The sequence below is a fragment of the Zingiber officinale genome, chromosome 6A (assembly GCF_018446385.1).
Source record: "Zingiber officinale cultivar Zhangliang chromosome 6A, Zo_v1.1, whole genome shotgun sequence".
Classification (NCBI taxonomy): Eukaryota; Viridiplantae; Streptophyta; class Magnoliopsida; order Zingiberales; family Zingiberaceae; genus Zingiber; species Zingiber officinale.
Window position 1 is genome coordinate 150,504,131 of NC_055997.1, and position 25,062 is coordinate 150,529,192.

The 25,062-nt window shown below is 37.5% G+C and overlaps 3 protein-coding genes across 6 annotated transcripts; 2 read left to right on the top strand and 1 right to left on the bottom strand.

The window, feature by feature from the left end:
- Nucleotides 1-1,672: 1,672 nt before the first annotated feature.
- Nucleotides 1,673-9,009, top strand: LOC121998782 (plant cysteine oxidase 4-like). Of its 3 annotated transcripts, none has more exons than XM_042553832.1 (6): nt 1,673-1,807; nt 2,517-2,738; nt 4,202-4,365; nt 4,517-4,664; nt 5,594-5,794; nt 5,874-9,009. In XM_042553832.1, the coding sequence occupies exons 2-6, from the start codon at nt 2,639-2,641 to the stop codon at nt 5,990-5,992; spliced, it is 732 nt and encodes a 243-aa protein (XP_042409766.1). In that variant the 5' UTR covers nt 1,673-1,807; nt 2,517-2,638; the 3' UTR covers nt 5,993-9,009. The 3 variants fall into 3 exon arrangements, with proteins under 3 accessions (XP_042409766.1, XP_042409767.1, XP_042409768.1); XM_042553833.1 differs by having other exon boundaries at nt 1,687-1,807; nt 2,491-2,738; XM_042553834.1 differs by having other exon boundaries at nt 1,688-1,807; nt 2,616-2,738.
- A 118-nt stretch (nt 9,010-9,127) lies between these two features.
- LOC121995509 (cyclic dof factor 4-like) lies at nt 9,128-9,601 on the top strand. The gene has a single exon (XM_042549235.1). The coding sequence runs from the start codon at nt 9,128-9,130 to the stop codon at nt 9,599-9,601; it is 474 nt and encodes a 157-aa protein (XP_042405169.1).
- Nucleotides 9,602-10,316: 715 nt separating this feature from the next.
- On the bottom strand, nt 10,317-23,830 carry LOC121998783 (homeobox-DDT domain protein RLT2-like). Of its 2 annotated transcripts, none has more exons than XM_042553837.1 (18): nt 23,193-23,830; nt 22,584-23,096; nt 20,253-20,332; nt 19,593-20,102; nt 19,431-19,520; nt 19,195-19,359; nt 18,901-19,123; nt 18,702-18,802; nt 18,205-18,291; nt 17,302-17,454; nt 17,055-17,210; nt 16,351-16,557; nt 15,573-16,283; nt 14,972-15,499; nt 12,928-13,566; nt 12,728-12,832; nt 11,662-11,892; nt 10,317-11,553 (listed from the first exon to the last, which is right to left on the bottom strand). In XM_042553837.1, exons 1-18 carry the CDS (start codon nt 23,344-23,346, stop codon nt 10,753-10,755), a joined length of 5,454 nt encoding a protein of 1,817 aa, XP_042409771.1. In that variant the 5' UTR covers nt 23,347-23,830; the 3' UTR covers nt 10,317-10,752. The 2 variants fall into 2 exon arrangements, with proteins under 2 accessions (XP_042409771.1, XP_042409770.1); XM_042553836.1 differs by having other exon boundaries at nt 20,253-20,335.
- Between the last annotated feature and the right edge of the window lie 1,232 nt (nt 23,831-25,062).

The window sequence follows — 25,062 nt, forward strand, 5'->3', positions numbered from 1 at the left end:
GCATAAGAAATCGAGTGGAAGACGCAGTTAGCGAGAAAGATGACACGGGAAAAGAGCCAACGAGCTCGGTACATTCGAGGAACGAGGTGTTGCGGAATAGTACACTAGTGTACAAGAAGAACGCACGTAACGTTTGAGGGACGATAAGTTAGAGCGGAAGTTTGTTCAAGGAGAAGACCGGAAATTGAGTTCGGGTGAGTCCTATTTCAATTGCCCGCAATCACCCATGCGATCGGAACAGCAGAAGAGCATATGGAGACTATACTTGTTGCTAGAGGCGCCTTTAAAAGACATTGAAGACACCTCTGCAACCTTCAGGTGGAAGTCGCCTTCCATGGACATGGAAGGTGCCCTCCATGAACGGCGCCCTCCATGAGCATGGAAGACGCTTTCAACCAAAAAGTTACCCGTTGACAGTGGATAAATCTTTATCCACTGCGTCTCGCTGAAGGCGTCCTCTAACTCCTCTGGAAGCGTCTTCAAACCATAGATAAAATTTTTCAGGGGCAATAAAAAGTCCTATGGAGCTAAGAAATTAATAACAACTTCTGTAATCACTTTCCTAGTTATTTCTGAGCTTTCAATGTGTGTAAAAAGTTTATCCGTCTTCAGAGAAGGAGATTGCTTTTCAATCGTCTTGGATTAACAATCAACTTTGTAATCAAGTAAATAATGATCTTTTACTTATTTCTTTAAATTGTTAATTCTGTTTTTAATTGTGTTTCTAGTCTAAGTCTAAGTCTAAGGATCGGGAAGAAATTTTATTTTTCTATTTCAGACAATTAATCTCTTCTTACCGGTCCCGCTGCGCCAATAAAAATTATGCTAAGTGGTTTTAATTAAAATTATTTTACTATTAATTTAAATTATTCAAATATAGAACATCTTTTAATTTTTATTGATAAAAACATAATTTAAAAAATTACTTAAAATAGAAATAGCTTAGATATATATATTTTTTGAAATAAAATATAAGATACTTTTATCCACTAGTAAATTTCGTATTTATGTAGCATGACAAAAACAAACCACGTGCATATTATTTATAAGATCTTTGTCGGTTTAAATTGACAGAATTCTTATGTCTTTACTCGTTTTTCTTTTTCATATCAATATTTCTTCTTTTATTTTGTTCGCCTAAATACATAAATGGGCGGAGCCCACGTGCGTCGTGAAAGACAGGCAGCAGGCTCCACACCGATCATGTCCACGCGCTTCGTCTCGTGACTGATCCCCGAACTTCGAATCCGCTCGGAGCCTTTTCTCTCTGCCTTCCAACACAGGCGACACGCTTCAGCACCCACAAAAACTTCGTAACGTGCCCGGCTTTGCCCGGCGCGCCGTGTCGGAGCGACCACAGCGGATTGGCAGATGACGTCTAAGCTGACGCGCGGCTCGGTCAATCGATCGTACGCCGGCGGATGAATCCTGGAATTCCTCGTCCGAAATAGACTCGATACTTTATTTCAACACGCAAGATATTACCGGCCCCGATACTGGACGTAACCGCGGTCTCTCTGGGGCCCACGTCCACCACTGACACGAGGAAATCTGTTGGTAGACGAAAACAGGTATGGTTTACGTCGCGGTGGATATGTCGCACCTGCGATATGTTTCCGCTCGCAAGCCCCACGTTTATTATTCCGCAATTAATATATTTAATATTGAATTGTTTATTTATTTGTGATGCGGATCCATCTGCCCCAAAACGCACCTGGCGAGTACTCGTCGCTCTTCGCACGTCGCTCGTCATTCTCGATCTCCCATCGCCTGCCGAGGATAGCCACGATTGAACCCTAACTGCGAGGTGAGAACCAGGAAGCTCGCATTCTTTTCGTGTTTCTATGTCTATGTTGTTAATTGAGAGTGGTTTCTTTTTTTTTTTTTCTCAGTTTCTTTTCTGAGTGTATCTGGTTTAGGATTGTTTGGACTCTGTTATGGATGTTTTAGATTCGATGAGTTGGGTTTCTGCAACAGCGGGATTCGGTGTTTGTCTATGGTCGGAGTTTATTGTGGAGGTTGCTCGTCTTTCCCCGTTGTTGCTTTTTCTTTGCCGTTATCTTTTGTGCTCTGTTCCACTTTTTTCTTTTTTGGAATGCTGAAAGTGTCGGTCCAGAAACAAGGAGTATTTTCGCTTTGGGTTATCTAGCGTAAAAATGACGATCCACTGAACCACTCGATTCTGTCGATTGCTTTAAAACCATGATTCCTTAGTCCAGTTATCTGCCAAATATCTTCTTTAATTTGAATTCGGTAACTCGTTCAGTTCTTTTCCCCACTTCTGTCGTAAGGTGGAGAAGTTCAATATACGTTTATGGTAAGATTATATTTTTTTTTATCGAATTCGAAAAAGAAAAATAAGGATCATTGCGAAAGTGTTAGATTTCTTTTGTTGTCGTTGAACTTCATAAATAAGGGCATGCTCAAATTGTTGCAGATTTTTTGCTTATAGAAACAAATCAGTACAATTTTTCTTTCTTTCCATTGAAGTGACACTTTGCCACTCATTACCATAGAGCTATGCACTTGGTACCCCCGTGATAAACACTGGTTCACTTGAAGTTCCTGATTGATACACGTTACCAGTTGGAAGCTTTTGGTTGGTTTATCTATAGGCTACTTGGCCCCATCCTGCAGTATGCCTGCAATTAGAAGACTATACGAGGTCTGTAAAGTATCATTCAACGGCAAGGGACCAATATCTGAAGAAGCTCTTGAACATGTACGGTCTTGTTTAGGTGAGAATTGTAGTTTCTTTGCAGTGACACATTCTTTATATTTTTGATTGGTGGTAATGATAGTTGATGTGATTTATCTTCCCCTGAAGTTGATCTACTTTTACTCATTTGGTAAATGATATGAATCTGAAACTTCTTAATAGTAATAATTGCATGGTAAAATATTCAATCTGTATTATAGTTGAGGCCAATATATGACCTCATCTTGGCTATATGAATTAATGGCCCAATATTAATTTCTACTATTAAATGAATTAGACAATTCCACAATAACACGCTGTAGGGTTATGTTCAGTGCCATCCTTTCAATGGTTAGAAACGGTTTAAAGTTTTAGCAATGTGTTTAATTTCTCCTTGTATTGGTCTTTTCTTAGTTGGATTCTTATCCACATATATTCTTCTGAGGATCTCAACTTGTTGTTCCTTGTGTATTTAAAAAATCTGTAAATCACCCACTTTGCCTTGGTGGTTCAAGCAACAGAAGTGTGGGTTAAATGGATTTTACTTGTAGAAGAGCATTGCCAAGTGGCATACAAGTCCATAAAGCTATTTTTTTAATCAATTCCAAGTGCACGTACTTTTTATCCATTATTCATAACACTTTATGATTCATCTGTTATCCTTATTTTTGTTTTGTTTCATGTCTGTTGATTATCCTTGTCTCCTTAGTTCCACCTCATCAAATTAAGGTTGTTTTGGCCCTTTGTGTATGAGATACATCCAATTGTCTATGCATTTTGGAATATGTTGGGCAGTCCTGAGCCATAAACAGTCCTGGATGTGTGGGCCTACATAGTTTGGGTTGAATTGGACTATTCTGAGCCTTAAGCAGTTTCAATATGGTTGGATGGGCTTCCTGGTCATTTATTCATGTTTATTTTGCACTTGACTACATGTTAAAGATTTTGCTTCTAATGGTTATTGAATGATTTGGATATTCAGGGAACCAGTTGTTGAGATGTCTTGCGGCACGTGAAAAGAAAATGATAGAATCATGTTATTATACTCTGATGTGAAACTTTGGGTGTTCATCAAGTGTTGGAGATTTTTGCTCTAGCTACCATACTGGATTGCTTGTCTTGGGCATTTGCTGTAAATTGGATGTGTGTGCTTAGATTCACCGGTTGATGTTGATATTAACATCTTCAAGTTCACATTTTTTCCCCCTTTTTAGATATAGAGAGGTAGTTCTGTGTCCTGGCTACCAAATTGGACCACCTTTCTGCAGTTGGAAAATATTTTAGACCTCCACATCTTGAACACATTTACCTCCTTTTCCATTTGTCATCATTATTGTATTAATTTATATTTATTCATACATCTTTCTTGATTAAATCCACATTAGGAAAACTTGTTCAATCAATAACCTACAAATTATGTTTTATAATTTAACCAATTTGTTTAATTAGTATAAACAATATCTAGTACTTTTTATTTTCGATTTCTCATTTTTATTATTTCAGATGATATCAATCCTTCTGATGTGGGACTTGAAACTGAGGCTCAGATAGCACGTGGGTGGACACTTTCCATGCAAGGTCCAAATGGAAGAAGAGTGCGTAATGGAAGTAACCTGTGTCCACCTCCTATCAAGTATCTGCATGTACACGAGTGTGATGAGTTTTCTGTAAGCATCTGAATCCTTTTCCAGAGTGTCTCATATAAGTTGCACAACTTGCTGCATTTCTCTGGGTTCTTGACTATTGCAGCATATTTCTCTTTACAATGAATTTAAATGATGCTAATGCTATCTTGATTGTTCTCCAACTATGATGCAGATCGGGATCTTCTGCATGCCACCTTTGTCTGTTATTCCGCTTCATAATCATCCAGGGATGACCGTGCTCAGCAAGGTTCTTTATGGGACAATGTTTGTCAAATCATATGACTGGATTGATACTGAAGTACCAATAGATGCTTCCCAAGGTATATGCCATTTTTTCTGTAAACATTATTTTGTTAGCTATGATAATTAAAACCCTCTTGTTTGACAAACGTTTGTTTATTCAGATGTATGCTTATTTTTGTTACTTGTTAGTTCAGATGATTGGAGATGCTTTCAGATCAATGTAATTGCCTTCTCTTGTGAATAAATGGTTGGTTATCTCTTCTAATTGAAGTCGTACTAATAATTTAGTGTAACATTTTAGCATTTATTGTGTTATCATCATCATCAAACTGTATGTTGCAATTATTTGACCAGGCTACAAAGGTATATAATTAGTAATAGTCACAAGATATGGATACCTGGTATATAAAAATAATAATAATAATAATTAGTAATATTCACATCATTTAAATCTCTTTCTATTACATGGGGGAAAAAATTAAAAGAGCATCCTTTATTATTCATTGTCATCAAAAGAGTTTTCTATGTTGAAAAAATATCAAAGCAACGTCTGATGCTAAATTTTCTCTCTAAATTACTCCTTTTATTCAACCAGTTCAATACATTGTAGTAGTTTTGACTAAGTTGGAATAATTTTAATTAAGTTGGATCAATTTTGATCAAGTTGGATCAATTTTGACAGTATTTAGATCAATTTCGATAGCCCTGGATTATTTGACTTTAGAGAAGAAAGTGCTTCATGTTGTAGTAGTTTTAGCCAGAACGATTATAATAGTGTATTTGAGCACTTTTAACCAAATTGGCATTATAATAGTTTTGACCAATGTTGCATTGGTATGACCAATATTGGAGCACTTTTGACCAGCATTTTTAATGTCTAAGTAATTTTGACCAATTAATATTAATAAAAAATAATTAACATATGCCAGGAAAAAGTTATTTTGTTATTGGTGCTTTGATTGCGGTTGATAATTGCATTTAAATCATCTTAGCATTTTTTTTTCAGCTAGACCAACAAAGATTGTCAGAGATGGTCAGATGACTGCGCCTTGTGGAACTACAATTCTCTATCCTACAAGCGGCGGCAACATCCATTCTTTCAAAGCGGTAACTCCTTCTGCTCTTTTCGATGTTTTATCGCCCCCCTATTCATCAAAAGATGGACGAGATTGCACTTACTTCAAGAAGTCAAGAAGAAAATTTTCTGGTATACACTTTACGAATTAATTCTATCATGGTGACTCTGAGGGCTATCAATACATAATTCATTATTCAAATATTTAAAGGTTCTTTGCCTGGTGGAATTGAGGCTTCCGAAATGACTTGGATGGAAGAGTGTCAACCACCAGAAACCTTTATTGTCCGAAGAGGGCCGTACAGGGGCCGGATCGTCAACAATGGATAGCCCAAATTCGCTATCATTTTGCTATCATTTTTCTATCCGATTAGCTCCTTTAACAGGGAGAAAATCTGAGTTTGTAATCTTCCACCTGCAGCAATATGATATATTTTTTTTCTCTCAGAATAACGATTTCAATAGAGAATCTCGTACATTACATAGAGATATATCTGATATAATTTCCCTCATCCTTCTTTAGTTAAAAGAATGGAGTACTTCTGGGAAGGGAGGAGTCAATGATCTTTGTATCAGGTGACTTCTAACTCTCCTTTCGTTGTTTCCTATCACTCTAAGTACATGCTCGACAAGTTACCATGGAAATATGAACTTTAAGATGATATGGTTTTTGACGTAGTTTGATCCCTTCAACTCCTATTGTTTTATCCTGCATTAGTGAATATCCAAATCACATTCACGTGTCTTTATTTTGACCTATTTTTTTTATTTGATTGAAGTTGGGGGTTATTACATCTAATAGTCTGTGTTGCATTAGTGAAAATTAATTTGACCTAATTCTGGTTAGCTCGATTTAACTGGACATTCTAATCTTTCAACAAGACGCTAGCGCCATTTTTTTTTTTTTTTTTGGGAAAAGGAAAAAATGAATAAATATAGAAGAGAATGCATGGCTTGTAAAGGAATCCCAGTGCAATATATAAATAATTTGGCAACTCCACTAGGTATCCCTATCTTTTATCTCTTTCTTTAAAGTCGAAGTAGGCTCCCTTGTCTTGTGGTCTCCCTTTTCAAAAGTCCAAGAGAATCATAATGATTTATTAGTCATATCCCATACAAAAGAATTATGATTGGCATGCTTTTACTTTAGATACATCTCCCCTGAGATGAGGATGATCACTTGCTTGTAAAGTTACGTCTTTTATGCTTGTACTTTTACTGGTTTTGTTACGTGGATTGTGATGCTCTTTTATAACTTTTACTGATCACTTTCTCTGGGAAGAGGGAGATGAAGTATAGCGTTATGTATAGAGACCGAGAGGTGAACAAACTCTCGACCTATTTATCTACCTGAACCTAGCCATCTACGCTTTGTTTCCTCATTTCCCTAACTGAAGAAGAAGAAGACGAGCAACGTGGATACAAAGAGAGGAGGAAAAAAACACTAAGAGCAAGATGAATTTGCAATCTACAATTAAATTGATCTAATATGTAGGTACTGTGGTAAAAAACTATCGACAAATCCTCTCCCCTCTTCCTACCCAATAGGTAAACTTGGCTGGAAATCTTATTGTGTCAAAAATTTTCACTTTGCCATTATATTTCCTCATTTTATAATATTTCACAAAACAGTGTTCAATAAACAAGACAGACAAGTGCTTGATTTTCTAATTAATGGTGAACTAAGAGATAATGAATAGGTTAGCTTTAAATAATTTTCTTGTTATATTAAATTGATGGTGTGGGATGGAGTTGGATGAACCCTAGAAAAGGAAGAGGAGTTTTTTTTTTTTTTTATATATCTAGGTATATGGGCTTTCGGTCTAATTAGACTGGGAATGGATCACTTGGCCCCACATACCGACCACCGGATAAATTCAAGAAGCACAGATGATTCTTGGCAAAGCACTCCGGTAAGAAGATGTGTTTGGAAATGCTCAATGTAAGATTTGAATTTGGTTGCCTGGTACTGAGTCTTGTCTTCTTCCACCATACCATGTTCCGTGGGGCAAAAAGAAGATGTGTTTGTTGTTTCTCAAAGTTTAAAGCAAGGCTAATGATTAAAAAATGAGCCGGCCTCGTAGCCTTTTGCTTTTGTAATTCATAACAATTTTTTTATTTTTGCCTAACTTTTAAGATGTTTCCATTGACAATGAAAAAGCTCATACTTTTCTTTTCCTTGTATTTGAAAAGCTCATACTTTTCAAATACAAGGAAAAGGAGGAAGATGCCTTCTTGAATAGTTTAATCCCATGTGGAAAAGTGAGCATTTGATTACGTCTGGGAAGGCAGTCTTCTTGAAAAGTTTAATCCAATGTGGAGAAGTGAGCATTTGATTACGCCTGCAGTAATCTTTTTTTATTTCCTTGAAAGAATTCTTTGATATGAGAATCTTCTTGTACTTAATAATTCCCATTTTCTTTGACATTGATCTAATGCAAAACGGTGATATGACATCTTTTTAATAATTTTAGAAATTATTTAATGAGAAAATTTCAAACTGATCTTGAAAGCTTGAGTTGTAGATTTTTGCCCTTATGGGATCTCCAATTAGTTAGAGGATGATAAACTTATTACAATGAAATAAAGGAGATGGGCACATATCTTTGTGAAAAAAATTCTTCTCATCTTTTGATCAAGATGCTTGTACCGTGGTATGGTAAAGCATGATGCATTAAACGTATACAGTAGCCGCTCGTAATTTACTTTTTCCGTGTTGGTCCTATGACAAATTGGTGGGAGCATTGGGGATGAACGTGTTTATCTTTTGCCACAATTAATCGTATACAGTAGTAACATAAAATCCCATCCATGCATTAAAGTATTATGTTGGCAAAGAGTTGATTTGGCTCGATATGTAAGTGTTGTAGTGGCTAGAGTTGCATTGGGAATTAGTAAAGATGTTGTATTACGTTGTGTTGTATTATCAAGTTGCATTCAGATCTATGGTAACAATATTTAGTTTGTGTAGGTCTTCACTTAGCTTCATTAGATTTTAAAAAAACTAGTATATATATACATTCTATCTCATTACATTTTACTTGAGATATTATTGGAGCTTTAAACTTAAAACATTTAATAATGGAATCTACATGTGCCTTGGGCTAGCTAGCATTAATATTAGACTTGCTTTTATTGTCTATTTATGATCATGGTGAAAAAATAGATGTGACCTCGACTCCTCGAGATATAGGTAAATTTTAATTATGATTAACTAGCGTAGTATTGATTATGAGAGATTTTTATATTAGAAATGAGATTGTTTTTCTTTTTTATGAAAACCTTTCCCCACTTTTATTAGTTTTTTAGCGAAACTTTTTTTTTTTTTTTAAATTTTTTGGGCTAAACAAACAAATGTCTATGTACTTATATAAAGAATGAAGCGTCTGGTTGCCCCCTTTTTAGTTGTTTTACATTCTAGTTTGTACAATCCATTTCCAAATTCCAACCCGTTGCCTGATCGCCATGGCGGAGGAGATGCCGCCGCCGCAAGCTCAGCCAAGTTTCAAGCTTTTCGGCACAGTGATAGGAAAGAGGGACAGAGAAGTCGACCAGCAGCAACAGGAAGAGGCGGAGGAGGAAGAGGAAGGGGCGCATACGGCGACAGGGACGGCGGCGTTGGTGGCAGCAGTGTCGGCGAGGGAGGAGGCGCTGCCGTGCCCGCGGTGCAAGAGCCGGGAGACCAAGTTCTGCTACTTCAACAACTACAACGTCAACCAGCCGCGGCACTTTTGCAAGGCCTGCCACCGCTACTGGACCGCCGGCGGCGCCCTCCGCAACGTCCCCGTCGGCGCTGGCCGCCGCAGGGGACGTCCCATCCACCGCTCCTCCATGGCCGCCGCATCCGGGTGCGTAGGAGTCGCCGCCGAGAGGTGGATCCTGCGGCAGGACGCGCCGGCCAGGATCGGTCGCGGGATCGACGGCGCCGCTCTCCGTTGACTTGTACTCTTGTTAGATCTGGTCCCTACTCGTGTCTGCGTTCGTGACCCAAATTATATAACTCTCCCCTCCTTTTTTTTTTCATCTCTTTTTTTTTCTGTTTTAATGGGAATTAATAGTAATTAAATTTCTTTAGATTTCTTTTCCATCAAACTAAAACAATAATTACTTAGTTTAGAAACGCCATTAAATAATAATAATAATAATAATAAAGAAAATTTAATCTTATTTGAGATGCAATTTGTGGCGTTTTAAGTTTTAGTTGGGGGATTCCTTTCCATTGCCAACTTCAAAGGATACTTGAAAAGGTGCAGTGAGATTCGAGGATAATAATTATTAGAGTTTATCAAAAGGAAGGCAAAGCAAAGGAAGATAACATGACAATCAATTATTTTTCGTTTTGTTATTTTTTTTAATCAAAATGAATCATAAAGTTTTAAAATATTAATAATAAAAATATTTTTGATGTGATTTTTACTACAGGAAAAAAAAGATATGACGTTTGAAGATTGTAATTTGAAATCAATCCGTCAGTAAATGTAAGTAATGCCAAAGAACCTGCAAGCAATAAGAACTCGACGATGGCCGGAAGGTGACGGTGCAACACATGGCACGGAACAGGAATGAGGCTGTGATCATTTGGCTAATGGTTATTGGTTGCATTCGGCTTGCAATAAGATACAAACAACCACCACAAAAAGAAAATGGACAATGATGAAATACAAAATACAAATTGATTAACATATGGACGGAAGGAGATTTGTACAAAATAAAAAAGGGTATGAAACAATCCGTTTGCTCTTATCTCCCTCTTCACCCTCTATTGGCCAGGGAGACGGCAACTTAAATTTGCAACATAGCTGCAAAGCTTCCAAGTAAGAACACTAAAAAAAAAAAGGGAAAGAAGGCAAAACAGAAAAAGAAAATTGCAAAAATACTATATGAATAAAGTCATCTTCTTCGACATTAGCACTGCTGGATCTCAGGAATAAATTACTGGCTCGCTGCAGATTTGATTCTTTCACTGAGTCAGGGCCTAATGAGGAAGCATAAACATTGGCGGATTTGTGGAATCGAGACCTTAATGGGTTCATCATCGTAACGACGGTGACCTAGACTGCATCCGGCCAGATTAAATGATTGTCCCAATGTTAATCACTGTACTGTGATGAATATGAAGTCGCCCCCTCGTCCCTATTTCCCTCACCATCCTCTCCGTCTTCAGGATTATCTTGCAAATCATCAACATCATCGTCCATGTAAGCATCCAAGTCATGACTTCTGCCATCCAAGTCATCTTCTTCAACATCTTCATCCATCTCCATATCTTCACTATCCTCCTCCGATCCATCTTCAGTTAATCCTATGGAGTTGCCATAGTCATACACTCCGGGAGAGTCAGCTGCCTGATCATAATAATCATCCCCTGAAGCTTGACCATTATCATTGGATTCAGAGCCTCTACTAATGTTGTCATCTTCGACGTATGGTTTTCTAACTTGTGGTATGCCCCACTCTTCTCCACCTGAGCTCTGTGGGGAATCCACAATCAGCTGTTTGGAGCTGCTAGTTGCGGAGATCGAGCTGCCCAAAATTGACCTTTTATCAATTGTGGGTACTCTGCCATCAGATCTTTGCCTAGGGCCGACAGTTCGACATCCACGCGTACGCCCACCGCGCCCACGTGTTCTTCCTCTTCTGGTGAATTTTCTTGTGGCCTTCTTGAAAAGACCATTTTCAGCCATAAAAATGGCTCTGGAAGAGCTTGAACCAACACTTAGCCCTCTCCCTCGGCCACGACTTCCCCGTCCTCCTCGGCCACGACTGCCCTGTCCTCGACCCCTCTGTTGACTTCCTGAATCCAACCACCCAGTGAGGTAATCAACTTGTTCAGGGGTTCCCATAGGATCTACCTCTTGCATGTTAACGACAGCAGAGTGTGATGGAAGCCTCTGAAGAAAAATAGATACATTAGACTGGATTTCAACATATAAATATAGGAACCTAGTTGATAATTTCATTCTGACATCCATACGTAATAGAAGAAATATAAGACTTACAATATGATATCCTTCATTTTCCTTTCGAGACTCTAGCTTCTGGTTCAGCATATAAGAAATTGAAAAATCAAGATCTAACAGCCTTAAAGCCACTGCTGCTGAAGTATTAGGCACCCATGGTAGTACAGGCACAGCTCCTGATTGAACAGAGATGGTTGAGGCAACTCCTTGACTAGAACTCAGAGACGAAAGAAAATGGGGTTTTACTGCATGCTCCAACAATGCCAGAACCTGCAACCGCAACATATATTGATAAGTTGTCTCTCTTCACACAAGTTTTGGTTCAGTTGGTCAATTCACTACACTGTATCCAACAGCTAACGCTTTCTAAGAAGGATTGTATGCTAAAAAAATATGACACCCAGCCCTTATATCAAGCAGAAGGACCAAGTGACATTCCAAGCAACAAATATAATTTTCAATAAAGAAAATGCCCTAGGTGAGCGAGCTCTCATGAAAAGGGGGGAAATGACACGATTTTACAAAATATTTCTATCATTACTATGTTAGTTACAAAAGAATTAAGCTGGAACTGTAGTGATATAGCTGGCAGTTTAGTTAACTACTCCATTCATCACTTGACAAAAGAAAATAAATAAATAATTTGGTACAGGTAATGTACTACTAATCCTTTGTCAAACTAGCACCTCCATGCTAGTAATTATTCCGATAAGAATATACTTGCAAATATACTATAGAAAAAAATGCAAAATATAATATAGGAGGGGAGCTTTGGTACAGTGCAACGGTAAAGTTATTGTTATGTGATCAGTGGTTAAGGGTTTGAATCGCAGAAAGCACCTCTGCAAGGTAAAATTGTGTACAATAGACTCAATGTGATCCGATCCTTCCTTAGAACTCCACATTGCACCAGATTACCCTTTATTCATTATCTCTCAAAAATTAGTGAAAAGGTAACTCGAAACCTAACTCTAAATAAATATAAGAATTGGTAAAAAAGACTTTTACATAAAATAAAATAAAAACAAACGCTATAACCAATTTTAGTTTTAAAATATATTAAAAAATTCAATTATGTGGTGAATGACATTGCACGAGTTAAAACCTGCAACAGCTCCTCAGCAGATGCCGAAGAGTGCAATTTCACAGCCCAAGACTTCCTATAACCGTCCGTCCAAAAAGTTTGAAGTGCTTCAGCTGGAATTGCTGCCTGAAGTTAACAAAATTACATATCAAAATTCAAACTGATAAACAAATAAAATTTTGGAACAGTGAATAGATTTAGGATTCTAAAACATTGCCCACCTCAATCATGGATAGCAGTGCCTTCAGCAATCTGATAGCCATTGGAAGAGTAGAATCAGAGAATTGGAATTTCCAGTCAGTGTCTAACTTTCTTTTCTGTTCACACAGAACCACGTGCTCTGAAAAAAGTGCATCAGAGTTTTGGAAGGTCTTAAATGACTTGTGGCAAGAAGAACAATGCCCTTCTTCAGCTAAGAAAGACTGGTAACAACAACCGCAACTATGAAGCAACTCAGGACATCTCTTCTTCCCATATTTCATAGCACACAATATACGTGAATCATAGCATTCCTTCCACATCCAGTTTAAAAAACCTTGATATCTGACAAGAGCACAATTTTTCTCTAATTGATTACTACCAAGTTCAATTTTGAGAGATGTTGAGTTCTTTGAGTCATCAGGAGTAAGTCTGCAAAGAGTACTACTAGGACTGTCAATTTCCATGCTACAGTCTGAACTTGACATCATCCTGGAGGCCCTTGGTTTAGCATGATCTTCAAATGACTTAGTTGAATTGATAACATTCTTTCTCCTCTTTATTGCCTCTTTGTATATTATCTCTATTCTTTGCAGCATTGAGTGTAAATGTGATTCCCTAATCCCCCGAGTGTCTAGAGCAGCTACAAGTGCATCAAAGGCCTATTGATAGAAAGTAAAATGGAATAAATTCTCAGCAGTTTAATTTCAAACAGGTGCTTTGCAGAATTTGGCTGGTTCTAATCTACATTCTTTTTGTTTTTACAGAGTTCTTCAAACAGGGAGTGATACAAACAGCAAAAGGTTCATTGGATTATGGTGAAAGTTCATTAAGATAAATGAATGCATTGACCAAGAATTCTTATCAGTGCAAGAAAAGGTATATGGAACAAGCTCATCCAAGATTGTCCTATACAGATGCATTACTGAGCTGAAGTGATGATCAAAAGAGAAATAAGTTGATCTTCCAGCAATAAATTTTTCACAGCAACAATAGAGAGATTTTCAGACATTCAAAAAGAGACCATATCACCAAGGCTGGTGACCGAAATCTGTGTATGATGAAGAACATAATGATGTGGTAGAGTAGGCCGGACTAGACAAGATCAGAGGAACAAATCAAAGAAATTAATTTATAAGCAGTCCGGTGCACGAAGCTCCCGCCATGCGAGGTCCCGGGAAAGAATCCATTGTATGCAGTCTTATCCTGCTTTTTGCAAGATGCTATTTTTAGGATTTGAACCCATGACCTTTTGGTCACATAGCAACAACTTTACCGTTGCGCCAAGGCTAATTAATTTATAGCATTTCAAAATTTGTTTTGTTGAAATTCAATAATATATGCGAATTCACTCCACATGTTAGTTTCAACAAAACAAACATCTGTAAATCAATCATTATACCAGAACACGAGACAAAAAACAATGAACCAAATCATAACTTCAAAAGCTATTCATAATAATTGTCTAATTTTTTTCTTATTGCTTCCAGGAAAAGGTAATTAGAATCAGAACAATACATCATTATCAATTGTTATGAAAAAAAAGTAAAGAACAATGAGTTCACAATATTCATTTGGGAAACTAAGTGGTTATCATAAGAATACCTAGCAGATAGTCTCATTATGGTGCACAGATCTGGTTCATTTATATCATTACTGATCAGCTCTCTTTTAAAGATAATTAGACCATTAGGAAAGGGATAAGGCAAACTAATGAAATAGACTCTTTATTGTTTTATTCTCAGGTTAATCTTCAAACACACAATGTGGATGAAAATAAAAGGACCAGACTGATAAGACTATAAAGTTTCATTAAATTTTGGGATAATAAATATAAAAAAATTGGTCTGTGGTTTTGACAGTTCACAAGGAAACTATCTACAATATCAGTCAAGGTAGGAAAATATGAACGTTAGTCAATCTAATGCAATTTTATATAGGTAATTTTGCTAATAGATGAAATGGAAATAAATAACTGTATTACACAAGTCAATCAATTTCAATATATTGTAATTTAAGAGTAGGTTTAACATTTGAAGCTTAAACAAGATGCTGGATATTAAGTACCTCCTCTGAATCGATAAGCCTCCAATGACCATCTTTTGATTCCAAAAAGATTCTTCCAGAACCAGGATCATTTGGTGATGATGACGTTGAAAATAGCCAGTAGCGGTTTCGTCTACGGTCTTGACCTAGGGGTAATGAACGGTATACATAAAGTAGCTCTGCCTTATGACCAATGAATGATTTTAATTGAGAACGAGACTTCTCAGCAGTATATCCACATTGCTGAATAGATAGAGCATCTGTATTAGTAAGCTCTTGTCCCAAAGGCATATAACCCATATTAACCTGATTATGTTCGAGAAACTGTTCATTGTTGATTGCTTCTAAATTGCCATCATTGGCCTTGTCCACATTGCCATGTGGAGTTTGGCTTCCCTCTCCTGCTCCATTCATTTGTGCTATATCAGCCTTGTACTCACCAAAAGTACCTTGTAATCTGTTAGAATATTCTTCTCTAAAACGCCTTTTATCCAGCTGTGCTTCTGCCCACATTTGCTTTTTAAGCGCAGTTGCAGCTTCCAAACGTTCCTGTGAAACCTCAATTCAATTACATCATCACAAAATAGAATTTGAAAATAAAATGGAAAAAAAATATTAATACCTCCAGCACTACTTGTATTGAGTTTCCTTCAATAGCAACGCCTACCAAAGCAACCAGCGCATTTAGGCGTTCTTCAACACTCAACTCAGAATAATCACCTTCTGACAGGCCTTGAACCCATGGTTCACCAAAGTTGCTTTCATCAATCTCTGTCTCCTCCATATTCACATTAACTGCTTCAAGAAACTTTGAATCGGTCTTTGTAGACTCAAAGGCACAAGAACCTACTGTTTTTGCATTTTCTGAAGAGGGAATCAAACAAACATTTTCAACATTTCTAATACTAGTTTGTGGAGTTGCTCCAATTTCTGTAACTCCTTTTAACTTATCTACTGAACTCAATGTCCTAGGATCTTTTGGCTCGCTTCTAAATGGACAATTCTTATCCAAGTTAGGATCAATGCCTGTATCATCTACCTCAGGATCATCACCAGCATCACCTTCTGAATCATCATCTCTTTCTGCGTCATCTACATCTTCTGTATCCTTTTTTGCTTCCTCAGAATCTGAAAGTGCACTTTGAAATATGTGTATCTTTTCCCGAGCAGCAGATAGCAATGCATCTGCCTCAGCAGGATCTTTTCTAAAGGCTGACCGCACACAATATGTTGAAGGAGCAGTTCGCTCAAAAAGTTTTGTGTCACGTGACAAAGCTGCAGCAATTGATGCTTCAGGTGTCTTGCTCGTCGTAAGATCTCTCAATCCGGATCTCTGATAATGAGACAAAACTCACTCAAAAATTCAAGAACACAAAAACAGTCATACTGAAGGTATATACCTGAATCTTGTCAGCAGCTTCAAGTATTGTTAAGCCTCTGCTTCCTTCAAGAGAAAGGATATGAAAAGCAGCAAATTTTACTGTTCCAGGAGTCAGCCGATGTCCAGGTCTTCGCCGATGTGTGTACCCCCTTTCATGCATTAGAGCAACAGCATTTTCAACAGCTGAACCATTCCGCAAAGTAGAAATAACATTCTCACCAATACCCTGAATACAAATTGCTTGAGTTAGTATTAGCTGCATAAAAGAGAAGAAAAAAACAAAGAAAAATAATACTATTTTACTAACAAAAGACCGGCTTGAACATCATATGATGATGGCTAGCAAACATTTATACTAAAATTGTTCCAGACAAAATTAACTAACTTTACAATTTACACATGCTCCTTGACGTTTGAATGTGTCTCACTTGGCCATAACTGTAAGATCATATGCATGTTACTAACAAATTCATAAGTTAAGAGCCATTGTTGGTGCATTCACAGCCAACTGTTATCTTTAAACTAAGAATAACACTGTTATGCCCATTTGTTGTATGGAATACAAAAAGTAAAAATAAAGATGACTTGCAGCCAAAAGATTAACTAGTGACTTGAGGTAGAAATAGCAACAATGATAAAAATTATATTCAATACACTTATGTAGAGAAAAGAATAGAGTTGGGTAGATACAGATTTTTTTAAAAGTTTATGCAGCTGAGATACCTCATTCTCATCCTGGAAATATGCGTGTTCAACATTTTTTTTCTTCAACTGTGCCCCAAATCCAGCTGATAAAGCAAATTGTCGCAGTATCTCAGACCACGTCAAGTAATTTAAGTGGCGCTGCCAACTCCGAATGTTGAAGCCCCATGCATAAGCCTAACAAATGAAAGTAGAAAATTCAAGCTAATCCAAAAAAGATCATAACAACAAAGAAGCATCCCTGGAAGTAGGAACTTAAGCAACTCACCCCCTCAACTATCTGCGGATGACCACCGCCTGGGTTAGCAGAACTACTCTGACTAGCACCGACCGTAATAGCAGGAGGCCTTGCAACATCATCAATGTCCTTGATTATTGATTTAAGAAGGGAAACATGTATTTCTCCCAGAAGTCTTGAATCCTGTAGGGATTTTATATAAGATATTTAACACAGTAGAAGTTGAAGTTGCTTCAAATGATCTTTCATACATTAATTAACATTAGATAAATTTGATGCTGCTTCTAGTGATCTTTAAAGCAATGTAGACACTGAGGTTGTAATATCATACATCCATATTATCCAACAGTCGCACAAGAAAGTTCTTCAATTTCAGTGGCTTCAGTATAATAGATTTCAAGGTGCAGATAGTTGCAAGCTCAAAATAATTTGAGTTCTTAAAGACCATCTTATTTATCATGTAAGGAATGTCCAAGCTTCATATAAGGTAGACAACAGTGAGACCACCTGTGATAGATGATTCATATACATCTACTAAACTAATGGTGATATTTTAAACAAAAAAGTCCACAGCCAAAGATTGATTTTTAAGAAGAAGAAAAAAATGCCTTAGGGTCCATTTACTAGAATGGAAAATATGAAGCAGGAGGGAAAGTAACACAAAAGATGTAGAAAATGATAGAGTTCCATATGTAATTTTGTCATTCTTTCTCTCCCCTTCATGTCTTTCCGCCCAAGTAAATGGACCCTTAAGTATACAAAATTCGCTTGTCAGCAGATGATCTGTAACACAGAAACGAGCAATGATAAATAACACTGATACCTGAACAGGATGATATCATAAATGGCCTTTGAATATTATATCATTGTACCTTTAGAAACAATTTTAAGCATAGATAGTCAGGACATTAGACAAAGTTCATAAGCACTCACATAATCATGAAGAGATTGCACAAACTCATCCAGAGTGAATGGCCAAAGCCCTAATATGTCAGCAAAAGTAATTAAGAACTTCCAAACCTGAAATTCCAACAATGGCAGATATGTCAGTGACACCAAAAATGAAATTGCTCTCCCAATGGGCAAAGGACTAAATGGAAACAACACTAAAACAATAAACATGCACATCAAAGAGAAATTCTAATAAATGGTATAAACAATGCTAAAATAATTAAAATAAAACATGGTAATGTAGTACTAATCAAAAATGAAATTGCTCTCACAATGAGCAAATGACTAAATGGAAACAATGATAGAACAATAAACATGCATATTGAGGTGAAATTCTAATAAATGATATAAACAATGCTAAAACAATTAAAATAAAACATCTACATCAATAAGGCAGCATAACCAAGCATGGTATTGGGGTACTAATCAAAACCTAGTGATAAAAGCAAAAACCCATATCGTGAGATTAGAAAATGCACCATAAGAACGTTTGCTATATTTTCATCAGAATCCACCCAAGGTTGAATGCCAAAAGGTCTTCTCAGTTTTACAGAACTTGGTGGGAATGCCTGCAACATAGCTGTAGCAAAGACTGACAAAGGTTACAAGAGCTCCAAAACCAACTCAGTAGAACCATTCAATTTTAGAAATAAATTGAATAACTTGACAAAAGCATACTTCTGAATGAATCCAATTGTTGCAAAGCATCACTGTCAAGACTACATATTGAGGAAAGTCCCTTGTTCATTGCAGCAATCTCCATTAACTCTAGCTGCTCATCTTCAATAAGCTCCATATATTCCCTCGCAAGTCTGCGGGCAGTAGCCCTTTCTGTAGCAGCTTTTTGTCTTGCTGCTTCCTTCTCATGCCTCAATTCTTCTTTCTGCCTCGATTTCTCAGCCTGAAATTATTCAGAAAGATGTTAGCAAAGTACTAGAGTGATAGGTATCATACAAAATTTATGGAACCTACTCTTTGGGATTCCTTTAGCAAAAATTTCTCCCTGCGTTCATTTTCACGTCTTTGTTCACGTTGAAGCCTCTCTTCCTCTCGCAATTTTTCACGCAACATCCGCTCTTCTTCTTTTCTTCTTTCACGATTATGTCTCTCCATTTCCCTTCGCATTTGCTCCTCTCTCTAAGGAATGATCATTTTTTCTTCAGCGCAAAAGAGCGAAAAAATACTAAATTTTAACAAGGAATATGGACCTTTTTTCTCAAGGTGTCTTGTTTCTCAAGCTCTTTCCTTATCTTTTTCTCATGCGCTTCAACCTCCTTAGTAATCCTTGCTTCATCACTCTACATACATAAAAGTACTGTAGCAGAACTATTGTTTTAAGAAACTGAACATGGATGAAGAGATTGTAGAACCTTGTATTTTCTCTCCAATCTAGAAAAATCATCATCTCGAGCACTCCGGTCAGAGGATACATATTGGTTTTCTTCTCCTGCAATTTGATACATCCCAAATTGACTGTCACTTGCAGGAATAGGAAGCGTGTTACTGTGTGGAAGGTCATCAGAGTCCATTGAAATGGAAGGAAAATTGTGCTGCCTTCCTGACTGAGACAAAAGATGTGCACTGGATATTTGACCTTGAAATGTATAATTTGGTGTCTCTTGTTCATTTCCATGCAATTTTTTTGGTAAAGATGCCACCTTGACATTCGAACCCTCTATTGAGTCATAGTAGTGAGTTTGAGAGACCCTATCATATGTCTCCGATGGGACACTAGGCTGTTCAGGGAGAAATTGATACTCGTGAAGAGCTTTGCGACCCATCTGTGGATGGCCCATAGGAGGAACACTAGCTATTAGTTTTCTCTTTCCACAAGATTTGCTTGCTAACAAATGGTCAGCAGTAGACAAGAAAGCTGTTGCCTGCGAATAGTGACATACACTGCAATTTTAAATCTACAAACAACAAATTAAAATCTTACTGACATAAACTGCATACATTCTACTAAAACTAGTAAGATCATGATAAAGGGCAAAAAAAGTCTTCCACTACTGAACACAACAAACACACACCTTCATTGGCTTGGTATCATATCTTTCAAAAATATTGCTATCATAAGGATGCATAGGCTGCTTCTGTTGCACCGGCATTTCTGCTGAAAGATTTGGATAACAAACAAGAATGGTATCATAACTATGCCCATATAGTATATGCAAGTCAAAACACTATCAAAATTAGCAGAGTTAAGAAGATGAATGTAATGCTGGAATGATAATTCCTAACCATTCTAGTGAGATGTGTTTCAGCCACAAGGTCTTAATTATTTTCCTCATCAAAATGTACACAAAAAAGATCCTAAAAGAAACCAAGAAGTATGTAGATGTAAAAAAAAAAGGGTAATCATTGACTATTCTAAACTGCTAAAGAAAAAGGATAATCGCAATGCAACTGTCTACATTGATAAATACTTACTGAACAACCTTCCATATATTGTGACTGTGTGTAGAACTCAAAGGTAAAAAAAAGATCCATGTAGCCAATAGAGAACAGTTTGGATAAGGCATGTTTTGGCAAGCCACTAACTACTTTTCCAATACTATGTCAAGAGAAATGGCAAATCAACCAACAGATTATTAAAAAAAAACACAGTGGACTAGCAAATGGAAGGTATCAATACTGCCAAAACCACTCCACATATAACAACCTCAAATGCAGACCAGAATTGCAGTAAAAAATGAATGAGGGGCATCAAATATGCAACAACATCAAAACGCACTGCCAGTATTTTAAAGACTGTAGGATGATAAGCCAAAAACACAAACCAAAAAACAGAAACAGTGTGTTCTCAGTGTGAGTGAAGTTGCTACTTAGGGTTGATATACTAGAGTATATAATAGAACTAGACAAAATTTGAAATTAGCATAATCAAGAGATATATGTATGAGAGCAAGCAACAGAAAAAAATAAATGGTGCCAGGAAAATGATCCACCATTATATGATATTTTGTAACGTTCATCTAACTATTCCATACTAAAGGGCAGAATCACCATAAACAAGTCACTTTATCAGCAAGGACTCCTTGAACTCAAATAGATTCATATGCCATTTAAGAACCACCAAAATTTTGACAGCCATAGTTGAAACTCGAAATCATAGTTGTACTAGCACAAAGGCTGTCAAATTCCAGAACTGTTATGTAACCATAGATAAACATAATTCTTCCATTTCTTGTCAACCATGTATCCTTTTATCCCTTTATATCCTTTTATTCCTTTTGTACATTTATATCCACCTTACGTGAAGGCCTGACCCCACGGGTCATCCGAGTTGGTAAGTAGTGGTTCGTTTGCCACTTGAGAACGCGGGGTCGAACCGCGGGGCTGTCGGGGCGTAAATCCCGGAATCTTGTGCACCTCACCCCACCCACTACTTGCTTGCTCGGTTGTCATGATTTGTCTCGCTCGTGATGGCCCGGGGTTGGGTGCGGCGGGGGCGCTAGGGGCGAGCGATTTCGCATTTTGCCACTTGATTAGTATAAAATACTTGGCAGGTGGTGGGGGTGATGGGGCAAGCGAATCGCCTTTTGCAACATTTATTAGTATAAAATTCACCCCAAGTCCGTAGTTGAGTTGGTACACAAGTGGTAGACTTGCATCAATGGGCAAGGGGTTTGAGTCATGGTTGCCGCAAATAACCCTCCGACTTAGGGGGCTGATCTGATTTACCTCCCTTCATCTCACCATGGGGCCGGCGATGAGAGGCACTTGGCATGAGCATTATAACATTTTTGCATCAATTGATTAGTATAAAATACCAACAACACATATGCACAGAATAAATGCATCAATGTGTGAATAATACAGTTTTATATTTTATAGACAGTTACAGTATTAAAAGTAAATAAGATAAAATCCCCTGCTCAAATAAGGAGCACACGTTGCTTGGACATATAACTATCAAGCAACAATAGCCTTAACTATCCAGAATATCATTAGTTCACCAGTCCAGAGGACTGGTCAGTGGCTAGTTCCTACAACAAAGGTTTTCTTTCTTTGAATTGATTGTATTATGCAACACATGTATTCTCCCAACACTGAAGATGCATTAAGCATACTAAGAAAAATAAATAAATATTGACCAAGCCAGATTTTCAACTAAAATAAAATTTCAAACCAAATCAATTTCACCTACAGGGCAATTTTTGGTTGAAAGGTAAGAAAAAGGAAAGCCCTAATCATCAGTAATTTAAATCTGAAGACCAACCAATGCTTAGACTAGCAAGGTAGTTTCAATCGGTAGTTATGGACCATATAAAACTCACTATAAACAATATAAAACTCAACTATCCATTTCAACCATGTAAAAATGAATAAGATTTTTATGTGAACTTTGTTCTATTTACCTATTGGCGCGCCAAAAGCACCAGGTGGCAATGGATCAAACTCTACTCCAAGAACTGGCCCATCCTGTCTCAGTGGTTCCCCTAGCTGGGATTCAACTGATGCAAGTATTCTCATTTCCGCCACGGTTGGCTGCACAGGGGCTGATTGTGGAAACCCCAGATCATAGTAGTGCCTTCCTATAGCTGACATATCCGCCCCAATCCTAGGCACAACTGGAGCTACCCTAGAAACTGGCCTCCTTGAGTCCCCATTGATACCAAGCCCTCCACTGAAGGGGCTGGAACTCAAACCAACACCCCCTGACTTTGAGGACAGCCTATCGTTCTGAGACGGAAACACTGATGGCAGTGGAGTCGATGGCAGCGGCTCCTCCTCCCTCCGTTGCCTCTTCATGGGAGGGAACTTCCGATCCTTGAGCCTACGATGACAGAACCACATCTGCAGCTGCCGATCCGAGAGGCCAGTCTTCCCCGACAGCTCGACCCGCACTGTCTCCGTCGGGTACGTGTCCACTGACAAAAATCCCCCAGGCAAAAAAAAAAAAAAAAACCTTGCAATCAATTTCAAATCCAAAACCCCAAATACAAAGGATCGAAAAATCGACAAACCAGCGTAAGTCTTCTCGAGGATCTCCAATTGGTAAGGCGTCTTCATCTTCCGCTTGGAGGTTTTCTCCCCGCCCTCCGGCGCCGATTTCTTCAACGCCTCCGTCGCCGGCTGCAGTTGCGGCTGCTCCTCTTCCGCTCCCTCCCCCGACTCCATCGCCGGCGGAGCAAGCAAACCCTAACCCAGATCAAACTCAAACAACAGCGCCGATCCGAGGCTCTCCGAGCATCAAAAACTCCCCGCACGGAAAAATCGAAACCGAATCGACGAATCGAAGCGAGATTGGCCGGAGAGGACGACAACAAAAACAGCAAAAAGGATCAAAAAAAGAGGGAGAGGAAGAGGGGAAAGACGAGATGGATGAGAGAAACGAATAAAAACAACAAAGAAGATAAACAATAAAGATAAATAATAATAAGAACGAGAGACAAACAATTGGATTGGGAGAAGGAATAAAAATAAAGTCACGGTTTGATCGGTTGAACGGTTGGGAACAGGAATCGAGATCGAAATCGAGATCGAGATCCATCGCGGCGCTGTGTGATCTTGTTCGCCAACAAAAGCACGTTTCCGTGAAGAGTAATGAATCGCGGTGCAAAAAAATTCTCTTTCCGCTTTTCCCTTTTTCTGTTTTTTTTTTTTTTTTTTTGAATTTATTGCCTTTCCCCTACTTCCTAAGTTGTTCTCCACGTAATTAATTAATTAAACCATCGTTCATTGTTCTTGTGACTTCGTTTTGCTTTTTCCTGGGTTTGGTTTTCGGATCGTCATCGCAGAATTTGGGAGGGAATCGAGGCAGGAAAGTGGGGCCATCCGGGTGCAACTCTGGGTTTTGTGGTTCCGGAAATCCACGTGGAACGTCGCGGACCGTTGCGCGATTAGGATCCGGTTGAGAGACGCGGACTTGCAGATCTGGATTGTTTTTTTTTCTATAAATTTATAAATTTTTAAAGGGTACCCTTCCAATTTAATTTTCGGAATATTTAGAAGGCGTTTGGTACACACGTTTTTCATTTTTATTTTCTTGAAAACGCACGTTTTCTAAAAAATGGTATTTGGTTTGCGTTTTCAGCGCGCATTTTCTAAAAAATTGGCTATCGTTTTCTAGAAAAACAGAGAATGACAAAAAGTCGTTTTCTGTTTTCTAGAAAACGTGCGTTTTTCAGAAAATGAAAATGAAAACGGTGCAAACCAAATGCACCCTTAAGTTTTATTTTTCTCGCACCCTTCATTTCAATTTTACACCTATGATATAGTTACTAATAGGGATGTAATCGAATCAAACCAAACCGAATTCTTGAATATTTAAGTTTGACTCATTTATAATCGAATCGAGCTCGAATTTTATTTAACGAATATATTCATGGTTCATAAATTTTTATCGAACTTAAACAAACTTAATAAAAAATATAAATAAATTTAAGTAGTCATTAAAAATTAAATTATATATTTAGATAAAATTATAATATTCTTATTAAAATTTATAATTTTATTTTAATAAATAAATTTAATATATTTGTCTATATATTTTATAAGTAGGTTTAAAATCTAGAAATTCAATATCAAAATTATTATTTTTTATTTAAAAATTGATTCATAAGCTTAACGAACACATTCACGAGCAAACGAGTCGAATATTGTGAAGCTTAAGCTTGGTTTATTTATCTTAATGAGTCTCATTAAATGAGCTCAAACAAACTTTTATCGAATCGAGTTTCGAATAGTTCATCAGCGGCTTAGTTCATTTACACCCCTAGTTATTTATCGTTAATTTTCTATTTCCTCTCTTATTTACGTGTAATATTTAATTTCTTCTCTTTTCTCTCTCCTAATTTTCCTTACTTCTTTTCTCTCTAAAATTAATTTAAGTTC